This window comes from Macrobrachium rosenbergii, chromosome 54, assembly GCF_040412425.1.
Source record: "Macrobrachium rosenbergii isolate ZJJX-2024 chromosome 54, ASM4041242v1, whole genome shotgun sequence".
NCBI lineage: Eukaryota > Metazoa > Arthropoda > Malacostraca > Decapoda > Palaemonidae > Macrobrachium > Macrobrachium rosenbergii.
This window is the reverse complement of record NC_089794.1, coordinates 13,119,101-13,146,875: the sequence shown is the minus strand read 5'-3', so window position 1 is coordinate 13,146,875 and position 27,775 is coordinate 13,119,101. Positions and strand designations below refer to the sequence as shown.

The following is a 27,775-nucleotide window of genomic DNA, read 5'->3' as shown; positions in this document are numbered from 1 at the left end:
GTGTACTATACATATACAGTATATGTGTGTGTGTGTGCGCAAGCAAGCGCGCGTATGTGTGATTACTGAATAGTTGCTGGAAGAAGCAACTGGAATTGACAAAAAAAAAAAAAAACTGAATAATTAATCAATTATTCATGCAGTTAAATTTGGTGAATCTACAGGAAGAACTGGAAAATAAAAAAAAAATTTTCTTGAGAAATTTTAATGGTTGGGAAGCATATTTTGGGATTTTAGACATAACAGTAAGGTAAAGCATTATTTTGTTATTTTTTATGGAAGGTGAAACCTCTGTTTTATTATTATTATTATAATTATTATTATTATTCAAAATGTGATAACATTCATATAAAAGCATTTTAAAATGGCCATTAATATCCATACAATATTCAAAGATTACATTAACCATATGTGAAACAACAAAGACCAAAAATTAGATAACAATAATTAACTACAACAACTAACTGTACAAAGCTATCAGTTGCCCTCTGGTCAAAACAATAATAATAATTCCGGACAATAAACTTCCGTAGGATCTCTGTCACGATTAATCTACAGGATTCCAGGAAAACTTTTTTTTTCCTTTTTTTTAATTTGAGAGGGAAACTGGAAGACGATTTCCAGTGAAACAAAGCCTGAATGACCATTGTTTGGAATTGCTTTGTTTTTTCCTACCCTGATTCTGTTACGGTTCGCGTCAGGACGTCGCGTAATACACACAAATACAAAAAGGACCCACCAACAACAAGAGGTCGGCTCCTTTTAGGATACGCAGCTGACCAATCAGGGCGGGTCGACGGGGCCAGAGGGCCAATCAGGCGGCGTCGGGGGGCGGGGCTTAGGTGCACGACAAAGCCGACCGCCACGTTCAGTTCCGTGCCGACCTCAGAGTGTGGAAGGTTGTGGAGGTGGAGTGACCGCGTCGCTCGCTCGCGTCTCGCGTCTTCTTCTTCGTCTCTGTGCTTTGCGTCCGCTGTCAAGTTCGAAAGAGAGAGAATAGAGATAAAAAAAAGAAAAGAAAGAAGGAGCTCAACTTTCTTTCTCACACGTGACAACACGGGCTTCGAATAAAGTGCCCCGCAAGTGGTTAGGTAAAGTGATTTCCCTCTGAAAAGTTAAAAAAAAAAAAAAAGTGTTCTTGGTAGAGGAGTGCGCGCGTACATAGGCATGAGTGTGGCTCCGACCGAAACCTGCCCAGAACGACGATTGAAATCACTGCGATGTCCCTTTGCGATGTGACCCCTCGATGGCCGGCCCAGCTGGCGACCCGTGGTGGTGAAGACGAACGCTGAAAGAGTCTTCGAAGTCGCCGTTCGTGTCCTTTGCATCCTGAGAGAAATAAGAATCCTCGTCCTCGCAAGTCGTTAGGAGGGGAAGGAACGACCCTGAGTGATCAGGCGCGTCCGGGGGGAAGGAAGGGTCGTTGGGAAACATCCATCCCATTCCTTCAGGAGTTTCTGATTGATTGTTGACGCTATGTTGGCCAGGGGGACCGCCGAAATTGGTGGAGGCTCCTCATTCACAAGAGCTGCTGCTACTGCCGCTGCTGCTGCGTTTGGAGCAGTAGGAGGAGGAGGAGGGGAAGGGGGAGGAGGAGGGGTATGTGGGGGAGGACACCCCCCAATCTCCTCCTGGAACTATAAAATTCTTCTCGTCTTGCTGCTGGCCATTGGAAATGTCAGCGCTGGGAACTGGATGTAAGTCATTACGTTATCTGTTGCACTGATTCATCTGATTTTGCCCTTTTTTGTACGTTTTGTCTAGTCTGTGGTCGAGCGTTTAATTAATCGGTTTGTTCTGCATCAAGTTACCTTTTTATCTTACGCTCTTTTAGTGCTGTTTTGTTTATTTATTAATGTGTAGCTTCCAGTCTGTGATTCAATGCCACCTTTTACCTTGATTTGTTATTTGATTAGCCAATTGCAATTTGCTTTCAATTTTCAACTTCCAATTAATCTCTTTTTTGCATAGGTGGTCATCAAAAATCTAACTTTAACTTTGTCAAGAATGAAGTTGCATGTTTATTCAAGTTTCATAAGCATTTATTTGTAACGTGTATTAAACTGCCATTTTTTTCCTCCGTACTTTTTTTTGAAGTATCTAAGTCTCCCAGTGTCTAGAATTACTTTGTGTTTATTGACGCTGAATCAATTCTACCTCATCACCGGTAATAAAACTGGTTCTTGCTGTCTTTTATTTATGTTTTATGAGTGTTTCTGCATCGATTATTTATCATTCTGGCTTTTGTAGCATTTAGTTGCGTTTTGTGGATGGTTACAACTTATTTATTAAATCTGATTTGGTAGCTTTCATTTACGTTTTATAATTGTTTCTTTATCTCAAGTCCTTATCACTTTAAGCTATCATTTATCACCATTAATAAAAGGCATCCATTTAAATACTAATTAGTTAACTGGGCTGTAAAAAAAAGTTCATTCATCATGTTTATTACACTGGTGTTTCTTCACCCTTATGTAAGTTTTTACTGTCTTGTAATTTTCATCATACAATATACCATAAAGAAAATGTAAGCTAAACAAGGGAATTATTATTATTATTATTATTATTATTATTATTATTATTATTATTATTATTATTATTATTATTTCCTTAAAGTGGCCTCTCACAACGTGTATTTACGTTTTTATTTAAATTTTATTTATGTTATTATACCATATGTGCATTAAATCGGTATTTCTTTAAATCCTATAAGCGTATTACTCACGGGTTTAGCACCCTATTCGTACAAAAGCCTAGCTATCTTTTTGTAATTACGGTGATGTATACTCCTTTTTATTCATTCTGTAATCAATCTGCACATATTTGTCAGTTGCAAGGTATTCCTCAAAGTACAGCATTACGCACTCATATAGTATTCATACGTGCTTTCAGATTTTTTATTTTTTTTTTAAAGTATGTATAGAGCATGTGCATGCATTTTGGTGTGTTTTTTTTGGACACAATTATTCAGCACATAATTATGTGTTTTACTTTGAAAATGTGTTTCCCACATTGCGTGTTTAATTTGTATTGTGTGTGTTACACTTGAAAACAAGTGTAGTGACGTATGTGTTTGTACTTCTGTCTGGGTAGATGTTTTAAATGTTCCGTGTATATAACTACTGTTTTTAATTATCTCTCACTGTATGTGTTTTAAGCTACTGATAATTTTCGACAATTTATGCGAAATGAGTTTTTTACGCCTTTTTTAGTTTTCTGTAAAAAGAAAACTACTGAGATGGCTATTTGCCTGTCCTTCCGCACTTTTTCTGTCCGCCCCCAGATCTTAAAAACTACTGAGGCTAGAGGACTGCAAATTGGTATGCTGATCATCCACCCTCCAATCATTGAACATACCAAATTGCAGCCCTCTAGCCTCTGTAGTTTTTATTTTATTTAAGGTTAAAGTTAGCCATGATCGTGCATCTGGCAACGATATAGGACAGGCCACCTACTGACCGTGGTTAAAGTTTCATGGGCCGCAGCTCATACAGCATTATACCGAGACCACCGAAAGACAGATCTGTTTTCGGTGGCCTTGATTATAAGCTATACAGAAAACTCGATTGCTTGTCTCAGAGTAAGTCTTAGCTCTGAGGAGTTTGGGAAACCGTACTTTAACTTGAGATACTTTGTGTGAGATGCCTAAAAAAAATATGTGCTTTGTGTAGTTTGCCTTACAGCTTTGAATCAATGAGCCATAGGTTTTATTGCTTCAACGCTTTGTGTAACATATCCTTTGTGTTATTTGTGCTGTTTAGCGGAAGACGAATCATTATGAAGTTCGTCGCTTTGTGTGGAGGAACTTATATTTTTGGATGAGTTTTTACCCTATTTTCTGTTTTAATTTCTAATTTGTTTGTGCAAGGAGTTTCATATTTTCATTCGTTGTGTAAGGTGATTTTTTTTTTTTTTTGCTGCTTTGTTTAGAGGAAATTTTTCTTTACTTTGTTTATTTTCAATTCTTGATCCTACGCTGAGAGCGTCTGAGTCGTGTCCACTTTAATCCTTTGGTAAATGCGCTTTGATTAGAGTTGCTTTGTGTGGACAGATTTAATAAAGTTCCTGCTTTATGTGAACTGAGGTTTTCATTAGGGAGATTAAACTTCCAATGCTTTGTGTAGAGTGTACGTTACACTATTCAGTGATTTTTACAGAATAGGTTTCATTTTTGAGTGCGTTATACATAGAGACTTCCTATTCCTTTTTCCTCTCTTTCCGTTCCGTGGAAATATAAATATATATATATATATATATATATATATATATATATATATATAATATATATATATATATATATATATATTAACTACATGTTCCTTTAAATATATATATATAACATTAATTTAATTAACTACATGTTCCTTTAAATAATAGGTGATATTAATTTATATATATATATATATATAGCTATATATATATACAAAACATACATCTCACCTGTCATTTAAAGGTAGACGCATCTTAATTAAAGGTAGCATGTCCGGATACCGGGATCCTATTAATTAGGAAATCCATCCAATTAACGGCAGGGTTAATCCGGAGAGGTAAGTAATTATCGTCATAATATAGACCTATTCAGGTGGAAAATCGTATTGAGTACGTGGGACCCTGTAAGAGGCGAGAGAGAGAGAGAGAGAGAGAGAGAGAGAGAGAGAGTACTCTGATACTGAGTGAAAACGAGGAAAAGCTGATGAGAGAAAATTAATAGATTTATCAAATATATTTTAGGGAGAGAGAGAGAGAGAGAGTACTCAGTGCTGACTGTGAGACGAACTGAAAGTCTTAAACGTAGCCTATATATGGCAAGAAAAAATTGCCAAATATATAAATACCGACAAAACATGAAGGGAGACAGGGAGAGATATTTACAAATAACCTAATAAAAATTTTCAGTCAGGTTAGATTGAGAATTCTTAACAGACCACTTAATTTAAAGATTAAATATCCTTTGAAATAACTCACATAGCTTTCAAAACCATTTTAAAACACAGTTGCAGCAAATCCTTTTATATATATATATATATATATATATATATATATATATATATATATATATATATATATATATATATATATATATATATATATATATATATATATATATATATATATATATATATATATATGGCTCCATCAGTATTACTACTCATGGCGTGCTTACAAATTCTGATAACATGTCTCCTTCCTCCCATTCCATCCACTTTTTTTTATGGCAGGTGGGTTTGCCCCAGCCTTTTTTCTCCATACGTCTTCTTCTAAATAAGACTGATGTGGACCAATAATTAAAAAAAAATTATTCAAGACAACAATACGGTTTGAAACCGCACATTGATTGACTGGATTTTTAATACTGTCGTCGCAGCAACAAACATTCTCTACGCCATCGCAAGTGTGGAATATCTGAACTATAGCCTAGAACTCTCTTCCTACCTCTGTTCTCCATGCCCATAACCATACTTCCTAAAAAAAAAAAAAAATGCAAACTATTTCTTTTCCTGTATTTTTTCTACTTTCTTCTGGTCTGGGAAAGGTAGAGACACTAGGCCGCTGCATCTAATTGGATGTACACCACCATATTTTATCCAATAAAAACCAAATCATTTAATTTTGTCTAATATGACTGACCTCAAAGACAACGGAAGGTTGACTCTAATATATACGCAAAGTTTTAATGAAGTTATATTTGGTAAAAATTCAGACCTTCAATAAAACCCAATGGGTTGAAAACTGTGAAACAGAATTAGGAAGAAACTAGACCTCTGTCTAAAGGAGAAGGCCACAGCGTGTACTGTATATCTGGCAGACGCTGGAAAGCCTGCAAAACCCTGGAAATTCTACGTTCACCTTACTGAGTTAGCCCAAGGTATGAAGCGCAGGAATTTGGTGCGAGCGGTAATATGGATCGCAGTCGAGAAATGGAATCTATAGTTTACTGTCTGTCTGGGAAGTTTAGTCAGTGATACCTATAGGAGACTAAACCACTGGCGTCCGTAGACAACTGATGTTTATTGTCAATATCAAGGTTAAGGAAAGCTGCAACTAAAAACTATAAACAAATAAATAAATGAATAAATACATATATAAATAAATAAATAAATAAATAAGCACGTAAATTAATAAATGAATGGAAAGGAAGCATCAAACACGGAAGCCTTGCGCATGCTACAAGAATGATTATTTTTCATTTTTATCATTATTTTTATAATGTGTCACAATTTGAAGTGCGGAATATTTAAAAACGTAATCTCATAAACCCTTTTATGTCTTCTTTTAAAGCTTTCATTCATTTTATATCTTATATCTAAGAGACTAGGAAAGTTAAGTAATTGGACCTTTTGGTTATTTATAAAATGAAAATTACAATTTTGCTATATTTTGTGTTTTGCAAATTTGTTTAAAGTCACCTCAAAATTAAACAACGCACTTAATTTTATATGGTTTTAATGATGATATTTATATCTTAATTAATTACGACTTTTTCAAGTATAAACGAGGCTGTCCTATGAACCAAGAGCACCATTATGTAACCTATTTGACATTGGTGTTCATGTATATTATTATCTATTTATTGATTTATCTTTATTTGAAACGGAAGTTTTTCACAATTTTATCAAAGAAGTGCGTTTGAAGTAATTTTCAATGCTACCATTAGCAATATTAATGATAAAAAAAATCATAATTGCCATGAAGAAATGCAATTCTAGTAATTGTGAATATTAACAGTAAAAATATTAATGACAAATATGCTAATAATCCCAGTAAAGGAACTTAAGTCTAGTTAAATGAATAATTATTTACGTTCATATTTACTGATTATTGCTATTTTGATTCATTGTTAAAGAGACTATTACACATAAAGTTCCCTGAGATACTCTCCAGTGAAATGCTCACAAGAAATAAATTAAAAAAATAAATTCTGATAACATGAAATACATAATCATGTATGAATAAATTGGGCGCACATCATGACCAGTTGTTCTCACAGCAACCACTCACCCATTCATTCGCTCAATAATCGTTTACAAAACAAATGAGTATCTATAGCACATAGATACGAAACCAGAAGATACAAAAGATACTAATTTAGTATTACCGAAATATATGCATGGAAATAACAACCACACAATAAAACTGGCAATGTTATTGTTCGGGAAAGAGTAAAATATTATTTTTGTAGTAATGAATGTTTTACAAATACAATGGCTGTTTTTGCCGTAAAAATGACTCGGTAACGTTTCACGTACTTTTTATTAAAAGCATAAAAAAACGGAAACATTGTGTCTATGTTTTTTGAAACAAAAAAATGAAAACAAAAACATTGTCTGGAATACTTGTTCTTGTTGATATAACGTGTAAAACAAACTATTATTATTATTATTATTATTATTATTATTATTATTATTATTATTATTATTATTATTACGAATACTGAATATATGTTCACATGGTTATTATTATGAATACTGAACATATGTTCACATGGAACAGAATACATCCTGAAAACCGATAAATTAATTACCAAAAATAAGGATTTATCATTATTATATCTGCAAAAATATGACTCCTTTTATTAATGTAAATTATATATATACATATATGTGTGTGTGTTTATATATATATATATATATATATATATATATATATATATATATATATAATATACATATATGTGTGTGTGTGTGTTTTAAGTTCAGATCTAAGAGCATTTCGATTCCGATTTAAACACGGCAATGAAATCAATAGCGCCATGCGTCCTCGTTTAGAAACAAAGACACAAGCAACGAAAACAAATAAATCTTGTCATAAATTGTGGAGTATAAGTGACGTTTTGCTTGCGTGACAGATCGACATAAGTCAGAATGCGGTAACTTGCTTCATTTCATCTTGATGTTTGCTATTCTGCATTTTGTCCATTTTCCCGTCTCGCTAATATATTATATATATATATATATATATATATATATATATATATATATATATATATATATATATATATATATATCAATATATGTGTATAATAAATTATATATATATATATATATATATATATATATATATATATATATATATAATTTGATCAAAGAAAAGGACTGAATACCATTGTCAAACATTTAAAATTGCTTTTCGTGGCTTCGCTGATTGCAATCTGAACGAACTAATATTGACTTGCTGACAGCTAGCTGTGTTTGTGTGCTTGTGTGTGTGCGTGCGTGTGTGAGGGTGGGGAGAGTTTGAGGTGTGTGTGTGTGGGGGTGGGGTGAGACTGGAGGTGTGAGTGTTCCTCATGATTGATAGGGATAAGAGGGACAGGAGGAGTTGTTAAAACATAATGTTTATCATTCACTCCCTGTGGTTAGTGGTTTCAGATTCCACGTTAAGCATTATGTCCTGCCGCTGCACGATTCAATGCCTCATTTACCATTCGATTCGATATGCCTTCCTCATAAGTACAAGTTTCGTATTCCACGTTAATGCATTAGATCCCGTCTTTATATGTTTATGTGGGCCAGTGTGGTTCAGTCTCTGAGCAGGTAATCTCCTGACTGAGCGTTGATAATATTAATGAATGTAGAGTGTCAATGATTGAAGATAAATCATCCGCTGATTTTGAAAAGTGGAACGGCTGAGTTTCAGAAATATTGGTCTCCTAAGTATATAAGGGTTAAGACTGAAAGGCTTATTTTAAAAAGGAGTGAACTAGAAATTGAGTAAAAAGGGAACAGGATGCTTATGCAATCACTGATTTTCAACACCACGTCTAATGCGCGAGAAATGCTGCATTTGATGTTGAAGGTTAAAGAAATAATGCAACTGTCTGCATGAAATATGGTTACATCATCGACATTATTTATTCCCTAGTGTCATCCGTGTTCCGAGAGCAAAAAGCAAATTGAAGCTACGAGACTCACTTTTTGCAGAGGGATCTGCTCATTTTACTCTTCTTCGTTTTGGTTTGCACACATATAATTTGAAACGTACAACAAAACACAAACATTGAACTAAAATAGCGTATATTTATTATAATTTAATATGTCCACGTTATTAATATTCTTATCCTCCTGTGTAGTTTGGCCTTGGGTGAATTCAACAATTTCGAAAACAGACCTTCAAAATTAACTCTGCAATAGTGCCATGGTCAGGGAACAAAAGTTCCAAGGTGCTTTCTTTGTTAATGTATCCCCACTCTCCAAAATCCCACAACCCCCCCACCCAAGACTCAACAACAACAACAACAAATCAGATTTAAAAGGAAAGTAACTCTTCTCTTGCAAGCCACTTAATCGATAGCGTTCAAATTTTCTTTTATCAATAAACCCAAAGTTGAGGCTTTTTTTCATCAGGATCAGGATATACCAATCTGGTCAATAGTTTGATTGTTGTGATTATTTTAAGAGTAAGAAATAATAACTGATTATTTTCACAAGATAATGAGTGTGACATAATCAGAGTTACTTGAACAGTGATAATTTTAAAAAATTTTCCTAATTAACTCTTATTAATAGTTTCTGATATTCAGTGACAGTTATCATTACTGATGTAATTATATCTACTTATAAAATAATAATAATAATAATAATAATAATAATAATAATAATAATAATAATAATGACATCTATTCATATACATACTTATTATTCACGCTCAAGTTAAGAAGATAACAGCCATCATAACAAGGTACATTATTGCATGAAACTCACCACACTCAAACTGAAATAAACAAAACAAATAAAAAATGGGAAAATTTTAAAAATGAAATAATTTCCCCAAGAATTATCCATTTAGCGTCATGCAGCTATGGCATTACAGGGACTCATACCCAACTCATAATCATTATGCCAGGGGAAAGTGCTAGTTATCACTCTCAAGTCAAGACGCCTTAAGAGCGAGAATCCAAGGTCCATATGGTCCCTCCCCCCCGGGGGGGCTAATCTTGTGTGTACCCTCGGAGGAGAGTCTCCGCGATCAAAGGATGCCGACGCCGGGGGGTTGAAATTGTCGGGAAAATCTAAAATTAGGCAAAATTGTCGTCGACGTAATTGGAAGGTTGTCAATTACAAAAGATGGCCTCAGCTGTCAAATTATATTAACCCTCCCTCTACCTTCCCATACCCAACACCCTCAACCCCCCTCAAGTCTCTTTGGCCTTCTCCGATAACACTAACCCCCCCTCCCCCAACCCCAATCCATCTGACCTACCACGATTAATTAGGTTCCTAAAACTCATAAGGAATCACTCATATTCAGATAGCGATTACCGGGCTTTTAAGTTCATATATATATATATATATATATATATATATATATATATATATATATATATATATATATATATATATATATATATATATATTTCTAGTTTGTGAGGGCTTTGTGGGCTTGTATGGGTGTGGTGTCATATGTTTTGGGGAGGGGTATTGTTTGTAATGAGCGGAAGTATTAGGCTGTCCCTTTGGCCTAAATGTACGGTGGAAATTAGTAAGCTTTGGAATGCTCCTTCTACTTCTGTTTTCCAAAACAAATATATATATATATATATATATATATATATATATATATATATATACATATATGTATACATATGTATGTATGTATGTATGCATGTGTGTATATATATATATATATATATATATATATATATATATATATATATATATATATATGAGAGAGAATGACATTCATATTTGTATACTATCAATAACAGCTCGTACTAAATTATAATGACCGCTAAAATTAATGAATATCAGTATTGATAATATAAACAAACATAATCATAATAATTAATTAATTAATATATCAATCATCATATTAAATCAATCAAGACATACAGAGAGCTTTCAAGAGCGTGCAGGCTCTCATTAACATTTTCAATGACAATGAGAGCCAAACAAGCTCTCCAAGTTCTGAGAGTGTTTATTAATAGTTTTTGGACCCCCAAAAACGATTGTTGAATTCCACTTTTAAATACACTGCTTTTTCATATCATGAGAAATTAGACGAAAATGGTAATAAAGATGATGACGGAGATTATAATTATTATTATTATTATTATTATTATTATTATTATTATTATTATTATTTTAAATCCTATTTCGAAAAAGGAAACTGATAGTAAAGATTATTTTTTTCTTAAATCCTATTTCGAAAAAGGATTATTATTATTATTATTATTATTATTATTATTATTATTATTATTATTATTATTATTATTATTATTATTTCTTTACAGCCTATCTCGAAAAGAGTGAAAAATCAAATGAAAGCCATTTCATTAAGTACACAGCCATTGCGAAATAGTTAATGCGAGCCCCATATTCCTGTTTATTTTACATGATCCACTTTGTCGGCGACTTTATCGCGTTCATTAGCGTTACGAGACTGCGCAAAACGATGCTGTCTCCGCTTTTATAATTGTTATGGTCTTTGGCGTTAATGCAGACGATGGCGCTTTATTGTGGTATGTATTTTAATAATCACAAACAATCGTGTACACGGATATACAAATAAATATATAATAGCACTGACATTATATGTACAAAAAACTCTAAGATCCTTCGCGCATGCGTACAACTTTCGCAAGCACGTACACATATATGTATGTGTGTGTATGCATGTGTATATATATACATATAAAATATATACATATGTATATGTATATATACAAACACAAAACACATGCTTAAATGCACAAACATTGCTAGAACACTCGCAGTCATTCACAGAAAAATATTCACAAACAACATGTGATATTTTACATTCACACACAAGATATTTTTATTATTAAATGATTATATTTATTAGTGTTTGAGCCCGACCAACCATTCACAAACCACAAACAAATATCAAGTTAAAACCCCCATAAAAAAACAATGTTTTTGACAAAACTGGTCATAGAAAGCAAGAAAAACAAACATACAAACAACTGTCTTCTCACAAACTTCCCCAAACCTAGCTCCAACAAACATATACGCTGGCAAACTTGGCCTCAGAACTCAAGAACGTGAAGATATGGGAACACACGAAAAAGTAACAAACACGCAAAGGCACACCTGTTTTGACCTACGGTTTATCGAACGTTCATGAACGCGGCCTAGGCTGTTGAGACGACATTCATGAACACGGCCGAAACGGTGAAATGTTGTCAGAGCGCAAATTAACATCACCAGAAAATAAACATTTATCATGAGCTACGTCCATTAACGCTGCATATATCACGCAGCGTAATTATAGTCTAATTTAATCCAGGTAATATTGCGAATTCAATGCGAACATCCAGCGCTATTGAATTAATAAAGTCTGAAGGCAGTTTATGAATTCACTGTACTAAATAATTTGCAGGACGTCAGTTCTTGGTCGGTCGTTTATCTCATGAAACTGTTTTGTGTGGTGGATTATCCATTTACTGAACGTCGCCGTGGAGGCTAGATTATAATATATATATATATATATATATATATATATATATATATATATATATATATATATATATATATATATATATATATATATATATATATGTATAATGTGTGTGTGTGTGTGTCTGTGTATATGTTTGTGCGTGCACCTCTCTCTCTCTCTCTCTCTCTCTCTCTCTCTCTCTCTCTCTCTCTCTCTCTCTCTCTCGCAGCAAAATAGCAATCTAAATAGATACATTTCATCATCCACGTATCATTCACTCCCAACCGCGAATCAGATGATAGCCCTGTGTATCCTTCAGCCGCGGATCCTACTCTTGTAAGTTACCGTCCCTTAGGCCTAAGGATCTTTAATTAGGCACTCAATGACTGGGCATTTCGCACCTGTCTTATCTGGGCCCATAAAGAAAATAATATTATTGAGGCTAATGGGCCTTTGCGAATCTGTTTTCTGTTGATAACTTTCTAATCTTTTTTAAGTAATTTTTTGTGTTTGTTGATAAATTTTTTTCAATAGTAACAATATGGTAATAATGTCCATTACGTTAACTACTGTATATATATTTATTTTCTGACATACATACACACACACACACACACACACACACACACATATATATATATATATATATATATATATATATATATATATATATATATATATATATATATATATATATATAACATTTAACTATTGTCTCCTTCAAAACAATTACATTAACCACCCTTCCCCAACTCTCTCTCTCTCTCTCTCTCTCTCTCTCTCTCTCTCTCTCTCTCTCTCTCTCTCTCTCTCTCTCTCTACTCTATAGAAGGAAGTGTGGATGCTGAACGCGAACGAAATAAAAGGCCGATCACAAAGAACTTAAGAAAAATATTAATTTTATTTTCTTATTTCGTGTTATATTATTCGTATTTAATATGTTTATGTCTTTATATATTTTAGTCATGGTTATTATCGTTGCATTTTGAGAGGTACCGAGTGTTACAATTATCTTGAATATATACTTTTATTATTATTATTATTATCCCAGACGAACGATTACTGATTGGATATTTTAATAAAAGACTTCCAATATTCCGCACACTATTATTATTATTATTATTATTATTATTATTATTATTATTATTATTATTATTATTATTATTATTATACAGAGTGAACAAAGATTTTCATAGAAGCTTAAAAAGCCATTAATTTAAATGAAACTGAAAACCAGGACAAATTGATTGAAAAATAAATAACAATAAACACAAATAAGTATTATAAATCAGATCAAGTGTGGATATCTAAATCTTATAATTAGAAATATGTATTTCCTAATTATTACTATTGCTACTGAACTTTATATTTTTAGTAAAAGTTGCTAATGTTATTTATTTTTAGTTGGTTTGAATTAATTACTCACTACTGACCTTTTATTGCAATTTTATTGCAAGTTTCTTCGTGTTTTTCGGTATTTTTAAAAATCTGCTAACGTTTCTTGTTTGCAAGAAAAAAAAAGAAAAAGATAATGAAATTTAATTTTGTTTGCCTTAATTTCATATGTCATGGTGATTTTTTTTGTAAATTTACTTATCATTCATACTTCTATTATCTTTTGACACCGATTTCATTTATTTGCAAATTTTCTACCTTTTGTAGATAATCTCATCTTTAGACTTTATTTCTTTCTAAAAACTTCACCGTTGTCAGAAAAAGAATGCCTAAGAAAAATCAGTGTCTGTTAACATTTCTTTAGCGTACTATACGGTGTCAGTCCGGAAAAGAAAAAATAAAGAAATAAATAAATAAATATATAAATAAATAAAGTTGAGTTCAGAAGCATTAAAGGATAACAATCAGGAAGGCAAAAGCAAAATAAGGATGCGTTCAGAAGCACTGTAAGGATGGCAATCAGGATCCCGGGTGGTGTGGTACTGTAACTAGTGCTTAACGTCAACATCTGTAAACACGAGTGTCGGATTTCAACATCAGATAGAAACCGCCGAGACTCGTTCTTGTTTTTTGCGGATAATGATGAAAACGTTTCGCCTCTCCTTGTATCTTCTTATGGATGGCAAACAGAACGTTCTTTTTGTTCTTGTTCTTGCGGATATATGAACGTTTTTTCTACTTCATCTATTTTAGACGATGGTGAAAAGGATTTTGCTCTTGAGAATTATGAGAAACGTTTCTCCTTTTCTCCCTCTGTCCCTATCTTCTTCCAGATGGGATGCAGATCGTTCACTTTGTTTTTGCAAATAATGCCAAAAAACGTTTTTTCACCTCTTCACCTATTTAGTCCCAGACAATAAAATGAGCATTCATGTTTTTATGAAATCAAAATAAACGTTTTTCTCAATTTCACGTTATAGGACGCCACGTTTCTTCTCCCTCTTCGATGGTCTTTTAAAAACAACGCTACCCCGTAAGCAATAGAGAGCAATATCGCATTAGAAACGATCCCATCACGCACACTGTGTGTTCCGTGCTTATCAGCTCTTGAATTCTGACAGAAGGATATGGAGTGGAGGACGGCGCACGTAAGATGCTGCGCTGTTCGAAGGCAACCCCGAACTCTCTTATATTGTTGAGCGTTCAGCTGTGCAGATAGGATTAGTCAGGGCTCTTTTCCTATGCCGGGGTGGATGGAATGAGAAGGTAGAATTGAAGGAGGCGGTAGTACTGTAAAAAGATAAAACTGAGGAGTGAGTGGGGGATCAAAGAGGAACAGGAAGGATGTAGAATTCAAGTAGCTGTAATAAGAAGGTCGTAGTTTGAAGAACGTAGATCTGTACAATGTGAATGCAGAACTGAGAATGCAGGAATAAACTGAGTATGGAATACACAAAACTGAAGAGGTAGAAACACAGTAGGAAGAATGAAGAGTAAAAGAGACGACAAAAAATGAGAAAACAAACGGAAAAAGCAGTCATAAGGAGAATGCAGAACTGAAGATAGGGAAGTTCAAGAGAGAGCTTAACTGAAGAGACGATAGCTAAGAAAATATGAAACTGAAGAGACGAAAATAAGAAAAAAAGCAGAGTAAAGTAAGAAGGTAGAATGGAGTGGCAAAATGGCGGTAGCCTTGGCTGTTTTGAGAGGTGACAAGACTCCGCCATCGTCCTTGTTAAGGTAGTTGAACGGGGTATTTATGCGTTGTTATTATTTTTTTTTAGCTGTTTTTTTCACAAACCAAAATATCACTATATGGAGACTACACACGAAACCGCGTGACATTGTTCAAGGTCCAGACAGCCTTGGGTAAACAAGTGACGAATGAACTTCATAAAAAATGAAAAAAAATAATAAATTCAGTCGCTGAGAGCGAAGTGAGACGTAATGATGAGGCTGACTTCGAAATACCGTCTCATAAACAAGATTGAAAACATGAGGGCATTACCAACTGATTCAAATGTGTGGTGACGCCGTATGGAGAGAGAGAGAGAGAGAGAGAGGAGAGAGAGAGAGAGAGAGAGAGAGAGAGAGAGAGAGAGACGTAGCACTGATGATGACTCACGTATCAAATTTCATTTTCTCTCTTCTCCATTCTCTCCACCCCATCTGTGACCTACAGTATCTGACTAACATACAGGTACATGATTCTCATCTTATATAAACAGAGGCGCACTGTGCTTCAAAGGAAATTCGCCCGTAAGGCCCCATCCTTGTCCCGGGATCGAATACGGGTTACCTTGGGAGTGAGAGGGGAGGGGGAGAGGGTAGGGGAGAGCGAATTTCTTTAAAAGCGGAACTGGAACAACAACGGAACAACAATGATCGATTCTCCTTCTTCGAGAGCCTTTGTTTCAGCTGCACTCCCCAGAAACAACTAAATCATCCCCTTCGTAGTCTGTGCCCTTCTCGCCGAATAAGAATCCTTGGAATCCTTCTGGTCTTACGTGAAGGAGGGGCGTCCTTCGGGATTACGTAGATGACCACGCTTTCTCCAATCCTCCCCCGAAATCTGGATTAGTGGCTCCAAAAAGGGCGCCGACGATCCCAGCGATAGATGCGACCAGACACCTGGAAAGCCTTCGGTGAAAGACTGGTTTGTGGGAAGAGGTGAAGGGGATGGATTCATGAGGATTAGTGCGGGGGATTAATGGGGATTAATGGATTTCATCCATGTGCCTATTAGCAGGATGACTCGTAATGAGGATTACCGCCCTCCTTGTCTTTGAAGGGCCGAACATGAGAGAGGCCTTCGGCCACTGGATTTTATTTCCAGTGGCTGGATTTCTGGAAATGAGAAGATTCCACCTGGCGGGTTTTGTTTAGTAATCTTCCAGATTACGGAATAGCTTTCGGGAATGGACGATTCTGGCGAAAAACAAACTGGAACAGACAGTGCTGGCGAAAAACAAATTATATATAAAGATTGTTTGGCGGTTTATGAAAATATTTGTTGTTGTCTTCATTTTTCGTTCACGGAACACGTTTTTGGGCAGGACGAATCTGGTGGGTATTTGAGAAAGCCCATGTAATCCATTGTTGTTGTTTACTTTTTGGCATATGTGCATCCCGTTTCTCATAAACCTGTTAATAATATAATAATAATAATAATAATAATAATAATAATAATAATAATAATAATAATAATAATAATAATAATATAATAATAATAATAATAATAATAATAATAATAATAGTAATAATAATAATACTGCTTGTTTGTAGGTAAGCCCGATATGCTTGGTGAAAAGTATAAATCCGTTCCCGTAGATTTTAACAGATCTCCAATTTGGGGAATTAAAATAAAAAGAAAACTTTTGAAGCAAATTATCTTCATTTGCAAGCCAAATAACACCGTCAATTATCCAAAACTAATCTTGCCGTTAATCTTAAGGTTTTGTTTAAGGATAATGCTAACAATTATAATGTTAATAATGCTTCAAACACTTAGTATTGAATCTGATATATTAACTGAACTGTATTCGTCAGTATCCTAAGATCTTTTGGCTTTTAAATCTCCTACATTCTATTATTATTATTATTATTATTATTATTATTATTATTATTATTATTATTATTGTTATTATTATTATTATTATTATTGTTATTATTACTGATAAAAACCTCACCATGGCATGTCACCAAATGGTGAAGAAATCTACAATGGCGTAGATGTAAATATATATTTAGATATATTTCTAATATATTTACATCTACACCATTGTGGATTTCTTCACCATTATTATTATTATTATTATTATTATTATTATTATTATTATTATTATTATTATTATTTACGAATTACGACGACTACAAGTATTAACTGTACTTAATGAAAACATCAAACCTAACGAAATTATACTAAGTCCCGATTATCATTATTATTATTGAATTACGATGACTCAAAAGTACTGACAGTACTTTAATGAAAATATGAAAACTCAAGAAATTAAACGAATTCCCGATCCCCAGAAAATTCCGCGCCTCTCATCGAACGACGAATCTCCCTCGTGAGGTGGAAGCGATGGCATTTACGTGACGGAGCCGTACGGCCGTGCGTGATCTCGTGATTATATATTATCAATGTCACTCTGCTCTATTTCATTAGCAGGTTTAACAAAGCGCTACTTTTAAGTCATTTGCCGTGGACACAAGCCTTACTTTATCTTAGGGCGCAGGGTGCGTTTTACGGGTTGTGTGTATTTGTGTGTGTGTGTTTTTTTATTCGCCTTGCCTTAATCTTGTGCTTTGGATTGTGTGTAATTATTGTGTACTTTTGGCTTGTGTGTAATTGTTGTGTATTCGAATAACGTTAAACCTGATTATACTTGAATGTGCATGTAATTGTGTGTAATTATTTATAATCCAGCTGGCGTTCATCCTGTTTTTACTCGAGCTTGTGTGTAATTGTGTAATTGTTTTAAATTCAGCTAGCGTTAATCCTGGTTGTATCAGAGGTTGTGTGTAAACGAGCAATTGTTTTAAATTTAACTAGCGTTAATCCTGGCTATATTGAGGTTTGTGTGTAATTGTTTAATTGTTTGTATTTGACTAGCATTAATCCTGAAGGTATCTGGACTTGGCGTGTAATTATGCTTAATCATTTATAATGCAGCTAGCGTTAATCCTATTTTAATTCGAGGTAGTGTGTAATTGTTTTAAATTCGACGAGCGTTAATCCTGGTTGTATTAGAGATTATGTGTAATTGTTTGCTTAGATTTGTATTCTACTAACGTTAATACTGGTTGTATTTGGACTTGCCTGTGATTATGTACTTGTTTTGTATTCCACTAACGTTAACCCTGTTCTTACTGAACTTGTGTGTAAGTGTTTTCCAATCCGCTGGCGTTTAATCCTGTTGTTGTACTCGGGGGTGTGTAATGGTGTGGGTTTTTAGTTTTCTGAAAAGAAAAATGATGAGATGGCATTGTCTGTCCGTCTGCACTTTTTTCTGTCCTCCCTCAAATCTCAAAAACTGCTGAGGCTAGAGGGCTGCAAATTGGTATGTTGTTCACCCACCCTCCAATCATCAAACACTGAATTGCAGCCATCTAGCCTCAGCAGTTTTTATTTTATTTAAGGTTAAAGTTAGTCATAATTGTGCTTCTGGCAACGATAGAAGACAGGCCACCACCGGGCCCTGGTTAAAGTTTCATGGGCCGCAGCTCATACAACGTAATACCGAGACCACCGAAAGATACATCTATTTTCGGTGGCCTTGATTATATGCTGCAGCGGCTGTACATGAAACTCGATTGCGCCGAAGAAACTTCGGCTCAATTTTTTTACTTGTTTAAAATGCAGCTAGTTGTATTTGGGTTTTGTGTAATTGTGTAAAGGTTTTAAATTCAGCTGACGTTAAACCATGGTTGTATGTGAGCTTGTGTGTAATTGTTCAAGTGTTCTGTATTCTACTGGCATTAATCCTGGGTGTATTTGAACTTGCGTTTACTTCTGTTAATCCTGAAATGTGCGTTCATGGGGGTTCTGTCGTCTATTGCGTTTCCATGTAAATTGCAGTTGGTGTGGCCTGCGTAAATCCAACTAATGAATATTGTGTTAACCATTCGCCTACATTATGTATTTAAACCTTAAAGTATAGTATACACTGTCAATTTTACTTTGAGTAAATGGATTGTATGTGTGTGTGTGTGTGTGTGTGTGTGTGTAAGTGTGTGTACATTCTGCAATAAATTCGAAGCGTGTCAGTCATCATGGCTGTTTTGCTTTGTTTGTGGTTTGTCAGTTTGTGCAAGCAGTGTCGCCTTGAAAACAAAGAAACAAATGGTCTTTCGTAAGGAAGACTTTAAGTAGAAAGTGTCACCCTAAAGATAAATCAAATAAATGGTCTTTCCTGGGATGGACCGTTTTTTAAAAATGGTTTAGATCTAGTCGTGACAATTCTACTAACGGGAGAACACAGACTACTGCAGTATAAACAAATAAACAGCAGGATAAACCATTACTACTACTATTTCTTCGACTGCTGATATTGCAACAAAATCAGAAAGGTCTGAAATTGTGAGTTTTTGACAACTATAGAAGAGTTTAAAATCAAGACTACTTATTAAAGGTGATATTCATGATAGCAATGGTAGGATTGGTGTTAATAGTCTGTCTATTACTATTACTACTGCTGCTTTATCTACCGCTAATAATGCAAAAATAAAAAATCAGTAAAGCCTCCAAATGTGGGCATTTTGATAACTATAAATACGTTTAAAGGCAAAATGATAATAAAGATGATATTTATGATTGCAAGGGAGTATTGGTATTAACAGTGTGTATTATTATTATTATTATTATTATTATTATTATTATTATTATTATTATTATTATTATTACTGCAATGGAAGTATTGGTATTAACAGTGTGTATTACTATTATTATTATTATAATTTTCGTAGCAACAATTGTAAAGTCAGCGGCAATAAAATTAGCGCAACATTTACAATTTTCAGAATTGCATAACATTTAGTATACAACGCCTAATCCTAGCTATTACCAACTTATCTTTACATAAGCTCTGCCGTTGTATATAATTAGTATGTTAATAAAAGGGCGCTATTGTCTCTAATGGCATGCTCAGTGTACACTGAAGCTGGTCAAGTAGTTAAGAGTTTTAATTCTCCAGTTTAATGAGATTGTCTGATTATATTCTTTATATATATATATATATATATATATATATATATATATATATATATATATACATACATATTATATATATATATATATATATAGATAGATCGATAGATAGATAATGTATGTATATATGTGTATATACTGTATATATTTATATGTATATATATAAATATATATATTTAAGGATAAAAATAGGTTATAAAGCATTTGATGCAAGTTAACACTCAGTTACGTATGGAGAAACACAACTGTTTTGTAAATAAAACCAATATGAATTTCAACTGTTGCACTGCAATTATATGAGCATAATTTGAGAATGCTTCCCAGCTGCAACTGTTCATGTACACCATAAAAGCACAACTTTCTAGGTGCAACTCCTAAGATACACCTAACAGTGGACTACAATTAATCAGATTTCATTTATTCATGAATTGTAAAACTATAAAAAAAATATTCACATGATGCAACAGCTGATGATCGATTAGAAAGAAAAGAAAAAAATAAACCGGTGCTTATGAACGTGTTGTGCTTTGTACCGGATGCTGAGGAACGCAGAGAGAGAGAGAGAGAGAGAGAGACAGAGATAACGAGCATCAGGTGGGCAAGGATGGGGGGAGAGGGAGGAAAGAGAGAGAGCGTGAGGGGGAGGGGTGGCGGAAGGGGAGGGGTTTGAAAAGGTAGGGAAAAGATGAGAGAGGAGGAGTAGGGGGAGGAGAAGGAGGAGGTAGGTTGAGGGGGTGTAAGGGTCAGAAAGGCATAATCCTGGGATGTTACCATGGCAATAACAGACAACATTGGCCTCCTCCTCCTCCTCCTCCTCCTCCTCCTCCCCCTTTTTCTCCTCCTCCTATTCTTCATATTCCTCATTTTATTCATCTCCTTTTCAGTTGTTCTTTGGCCCTTCTTCTCTTCGTATCCGTTCGGCTTTGTCTTTCAATAGAATTTTTGTCCCAGTCATTATATATATGTATATATACATATATATACACATACATACATACATACATACATACATATATATATATATATATATATATATATATGTATGTATATTTATATGTGTATGCACGTATGTTATGTATATATACAGAAATACAAACATAATAATAGACATATTTTATATATATATATATATATATATATATATATATATATATATATATATATATATATATAAAACTATTTCCAATTTTTCCACGGTACCCCATACAAGAGAAAGACAACAGTCACTAACACATTCATCTTTTTAACTGCTGAACTCAGGATGAATCACGGTTGAATCAACATCCATCACCTTTTTGATAAATTGACTTACGAACATTATTGTCACCCAATTCCGCTAAATTTAGAAGGCAGGGACAGTAAAACAATGGCTAAAGTCTTCTTTTCGGACCAGATCTTTCTCTGGGACGAATAAGTCCCTCTTAGAGATGGAGGAGCTCCTCTGAGTGGAAGGATAGTAATCGTGGAAAACGGAGGTTAAGAGAAAGTTCCATAGCTCTGTAGTACAGGAAAGATATAGTAATCGAACAGCGGAATTAGAGCATGACAGATTTTTAAAAGGTAAAAGTAGGAATAGACTGCCTAATGGGTGTTACAATGACTATTTAGAGCTGGTTTAGCACTGGACAACACTCACTATTTTCAATGACCTCACTGCGTGAATTTAATATATTAAAAATGCCTTTTTCGTTTTACCCCTAATTTTTTTTAAGGAGGGGGGTTACTTCACATTTTGGGAATTCATTTTAATAAGGTAGATTTTATTTTGCAAATGATCTAGATCTTTGTTTTACTCTCAGACGTAATGACGAATTAAATTTATTTTTTATTTCACGTCCCCATTTCGGGAAGTCTGCGCGCAGCCGTTTTCATAAAAAATACATCTATTTTTATATTTCTCGTTTCTTGTGTGATCCTTTTCAATTTTTGTGTTTGTCTTAAAAGGAGAAGATTTAATGAAAAAATCGCTTCAGATTACGTCCACTTAATTTGGGCTGTTTGTATTTACATGTTCTATAAAAAAACCCTACAAAATCAGAGAACCCAGAAGTTTTTCCTCCAATTCCTTTTTGTCAGCGTTTTACCGCAAGGTGGATATCGACTGGATATCAAATGGATATCAGACGGCGATATCAATTAGGATGGTGAGACCGGATATGTTTGGGAAGGTTATTGACGAAATAAGAAGAAAAAATGGAGATAATTAGTTTAATGGCTTTGATATTGTAGCTTCCATGGTAACGTCGATGTTCAAAGGACCCAAGTTAATCTTTAATTATTATTAGAGTCCTTTTCTTTATAACTCTGACGGCTAGATTTTTTGGGTCAGATTTAGTTCATGATTTTGTTGCGAGGTAAGATGGGGTTGACAAGTTTTTAGCGCAACTCTTGTGGAGTGATGTGGTAGCAATATTTCACTGCATGATACTGTCACAAAGATTTTTGTTGTTAGATTTAATGGCAAGATTTTTCGCTAGTGTTTGGTTTGGTGGCAAGATTTACCAGCAAGGTTTCGATGCAGTATTTTATGGCAAGATTTGTTACAATACAATGTCGCAACTTCCGCAACAAGTTTCTTGTAGTTAGATTTGTATGCATAATTTCTGACAAGGATTTTTTTTGTACGATTTTGTAACAAGAATTGCTTGCCAAGTTTTGTTGAGAGATAGTGTGGGAAGCTCTGACAGCAAGTTTCTTTGACAGGGTTTTATCGAAAGTGTTTCTTACAAAGTTATGAGCAAGCTTTAATTTTTTCCAACAAGATTTTGTAGCAACATTTGGTTACAAGATCAAATGTGTCCTTCAGAGTAGAATAATAATTATCGAGAGGTTTATTTTACATCACACTTAAGTGAAATTGTCAATATCAGAATATTTTAATGTGGTTTAGACATGTGGAAAGAATGGAGAACAGATGCAGGAATATATCAACTTGAAGAGATATACTGTAAGAATGGCATTCATCCACAGGGAGAGAATGCCTGCAAGATAAGGGGGAATGCCGCAATGTTTTTAGAGACATTCAAAGGGCTACCAGTGAGGGACTATGTTTTCTGAACAAGTCGATCAGCTAGATTCTGTTGTTAAACTATGAATGTGGCAGTGACTGTTGTCTTTCAAGTTCTCGAGCCACTCTTTTTATGAGAAACGTACACACACACACACACACACACACACACACACACACACACATATATATAATATATATATATATATATATATATATATATATATCCTCTTTAGTCTTATGTATATCAATATCTCTCTCTCTCTCTCTCTCTATATCTATATATATATATATATATATATTATATCTTTATATATATATTTACTCAGTCACCTGTTTTGCAGTAACCCCAAAAAGGCATAAACGTCAGCAGGAAAGATTTCTGTGAAGCACCTTCTTATAATCTGCTCTTCTATCAAGGAAAAGGAATAGACAAGCAGTCAGTCAGTAGAGAATAACCGATCGGGAAAACGTATTGTGTTTTCTGACTTCGCAAACCTGTGTACCGTATTCGTACCTTAATTTCCTCTGCTTTTTCCTTGTCTGTTCTCTTATTTCGTCTCCGTTTTCTTTATTAATATAGTATTATTATCATCTTATGTCTTTAATTATTTCAGTGTCATTATCATTTATTTTGTCATTTTGATCCTCTCTGATTTCTTCGTATTCGCTCTCTCTCATTTATTTCTACTCATTTTCACTATTTTTAATTGATTTTCTTATTTCTTTTCAGTCTCACTCTATGCTATAATTAGTCACTACCTTCTTCTTCACTTACTCTTATTATCTGCCACTTCTCTTATTCCTTTTATCTACCATTTCATGCTCAAAGTTTTCTCTTTTGATTTTTACTATTTATTTTTTCATGTATTTCCTTAATTTCCCTTACATTCAATCTCACTCGTCTCTCACTTTGTTTAGCCCAGTCAGTTGCTATCACAATAATTCCTATTTATTTTCTGCTTCACTTATTCCCATTACTCGTATTCCTATCAATCTTCCACTTCGCTTATTCCCATAGCTTTGTTTTTTACCCAAAATTCATCCTGACCTTCCAATCAGAGAAAATGACCTATGACCTCTTCCGCTCTGCAACCAGCCGCCCAGGTGTTTTATTTACCTGCATTTACCTTTACACGGTACCCCGCCCCCCAACCCCCTTTACAAAACACACCTGTGCCGATTCCATTAGTATTTCTTACCTCGATTTTCAATTTTTTTTTTACTTGAGTAGAATGTCTTCCGCCAATGGCTTCTGATACACCTGTAATTAACATACTGGCATAGGAGACAGTGCATACCTGCAATCACCATACCTGCACAGGTGACAATAATGACAGAGGCTGCTAGCCCACGGATGGAAAAAGGCAAGTCGAACGTTGTTACACACAGAAAGTAAATATGTTGATGCACGCTTTCATGTGCAATATTATTCCTGCAATGGGGGGTTCAAGAATACGTTTATTTTTTTTGGCGTTTCATTTTTCTTAATTCTTCACTTGACTTATTCCGCAACTGTTTGCAATGACTTGTTTATTTTCACTTACTTCCCTTTCCACCTAATTTCTTATTTTTAAGCATTTTTATATGAACTGCCTTAGGTTTTTTCTGCCTATTTATCTCAGTGGAATTTCTTCTTTTGCTTATTCTTTTTAACTCTTGCACGTTTATCATCAGTTTTTCATTATTTCTTCTTTTCCATGCGTTTTTATATTTACCTTCGTTGACTTTCACGCATCGTTTCTTTATCGTCGTTTCATCACTCTCCTGTTTATCGTCACACTTTCTTCCCACCCAGACATCTCTTCAATTCCTTCTGTTATTGGCTGAACCGTCCAAGATGGAGGAATTCGCACCGATCAAATCTTCCCTCTCGTATTGGATTTTGTCTCTAAGCATATCATTCGGAATTGTCTTTGCGCGCGTGCGTGCGCATGAGTGCGCGGGAATGTCAGCAGTCTATTTGCCAAAATGAGCGTACGAATGATTGCGTTGCCATTTCGTAGTGAAATATGTGTTTTGCGAGGTCCGAAAAATTTGATCCGAAAACGCATAATTCGGAATTGGCTGTACACGTGCGCGCAGGCGCGGACGAATGTTCGTTATAAATTTGCGTGCATGGGCGTGCGTATGATTGTATTGTGTTGCCATACATAGGCAATAAAAAATTAAATATATATAATATATATATATGTATATATACACACACACACAGTATAATCTATATCTACATTATACATACATATATAAATACAGTATATATATACATACATACATATACAATGTTCTTCCGTCTCACTGTGACCGGTTGTGACACAAAACTATCCAAGGTTGTTTTTTCTTTTGTGAAGAAACCGAGACGAACATGATTGGGCAAAACAACATCCGTATTTACAGACTGACTCAGTCATTTGGCTTCTTCTACCAAGCTGTGACCCAGGGTCTTACTGTGACTCGTTGCTGCCCGGTCCAAATTTTCTTTTTATGAAATGATTACCAGAGATTGACTGATGTCTTAAAAACTTGTCTAACAAATTGTTGGCGTTCCTATTCTTTTTAACTGCTAATTTCTTTGAACTATTTCAGTTCTCCAAATAGTTTATTTTTTACAATTGTTTATCTTTTAGTTTATAATATTCCCGTACTCACAAACGCACTTGATATATGATTTTGTTTGTTTAAACAAACTGATTTCATAGTGTTTTGGATTTGTTATGCTTTATTTTTCAAAAATATCTTGTACGAGTGCGTGAAATATTTTGATCATTTTCTCTTAAATGCTAAAAACTACTATTAAAAATGCATTCATGACCTTTTACATTCTGGAAATCTCTCTCTCTCTCTTTCTCTCTCTCTCCCTCTCTCAAACACAAACACACACACAGTTAATTCAATTTCTATGAGGGAGCGGAAGTATGCATTTCATTATCTTGTTTGCCTGATTCCAAGGATCTATCTCTCTCTCTCTCTCTCTCTCTCTCTCTCTCTCTCTCTCTCTCTCTCTCTCTCTCTCTCTCTCTCTCTCTCTATGTATGCATAATTTCAAAATTGGGAGTTAAGTCCAGTTATCATTACCTTGTTTATGCGAATTTAAGCATTTCCTCTCTCTCTCTCTCTCTCTCTCTCTCTCTCTCTCTCTCTCTCTCTCTTCTAATTAACCATTGTAGGTCAAGGAGGCTTCATTGTATATTCCATTCGTATTTCTTTCACCAACGACTGATTGTTTTTGCCCGTTTTCAGTTTAACTTTTTTCACTTTTTCTTTTTTTTCTGAGCACGATAGATATGAATCCGAAGAGAATGGCGTAGACTGCAATGAGGGAGAGAGAGAGAGAGAGAGAGAGAGAGAGAGAAAGAGAGAGTAGGAGGAGGAGGAGGAGATCTGAGACAGTTCTTTTACTCTAATAAACAATTACCTATGAAGCGATTGAAACCCTTGACAACTTAATTCAGGCGGTGATGTCCGTAGAGTTTTTCGTCTGTGTTTACTTCCGCCAAGAATAAAGGTCAGAGGTCATGCAGTCAATCAAGTTTGTTTGTTTCTTAGTCTTTCTGCTCGCAAAATATCTCTTAGGCTTTTTTCGTGTCTGAGTGAAAATGTGTGGAGAGGTGAGCTGTGAGGTGGGGTGGGAATGCATTTTTTGGCTTATAACTTATTTCTAAATAAATCAGATGGATTGCCATGAAATTTTCATGAAGGTAGGTTGTGGACGTTTGGCAGTTATTTAAATTTGAATTTAATCTGGATATGGCAGATGGCCAGACAATTTCTTCCCTAATACTGCGCTCGGGGTCTTTTCTAGTTTGTATATTGTGACACTGAACAACTTACGCGGTAGTTCTTGTGTGATAAAAGCATAAATTTTATTCTTTTCATAAAACTTCAAAGTAAACTTCAAAGTATCACCTAATATTAATCATAATGACAAGTCTTGACTGTTTTCTTTTGTAGTGGTTATGATTATTGATCATGGTGGGAGACATCTACATTAGTAAAAACCAAGAGAAAAAATCCTGTACTTACTAATACTGGAGTTCTCTAGTGCAGGTACACATGAGTGGTGCTAAGGAGTGATGTCTGGAAAAAATAAAGGGCAGTCAGGAAACAGAAGTAACTCTTGGTTTTGTGCTAAAAACAAGTTTGATAGCTGCCAAAACTTCAATGTAACCCTGTAACTTTATGAACAGTTTAGAAAAAAAATTAATAAAAATAACACTTCTTAAAAGTTTTGCTTTGTATTGGGTATGACTGTCAATCATCTCGAA

At 34.4% G+C, this 27,775-nt stretch overlaps 2 protein-coding genes across 3 annotated transcripts in view; one reads left to right on the top strand and one right to left on the bottom strand.

Annotated features, from left to right (window-relative positions):
* Positions 1 to 867: 867 nt before the first annotated feature.
* LOC136834755 (protein Wnt-16-like) overlaps positions 868 to 27,775 on the top strand; it is a 344,423-nt gene continuing 317,515 nt past the window's right edge. The window contains exon 1 of one of the 2 annotated variants that reach the window (XM_067097361.1): positions 868 to 1,697. In XM_067097361.1, coding sequence (XP_066953462.1) covers positions 1,477 to 1,697 — 221 coding nt within the window. In that variant the 5' untranslated portion in view covers positions 868 to 1,476. The remainder of the gene's footprint in view (positions 1,698 to 27,775) is intronic. The other variant, XM_067097362.1, reaches the window with a different exon arrangement.
* The window catches only part of LOC136834756 (uncharacterized), a 350,563-nt gene continuing 348,973 nt past the window's right edge, over positions 26,186 to 27,775 (bottom strand). The window contains exon 10 of the mRNA XM_067097363.1: positions 26,186 to 27,587. The gene's annotated coding sequence lies outside the window, so the exon portion shown is untranslated. The remainder of the gene's footprint in view (positions 27,588 to 27,775) is intronic.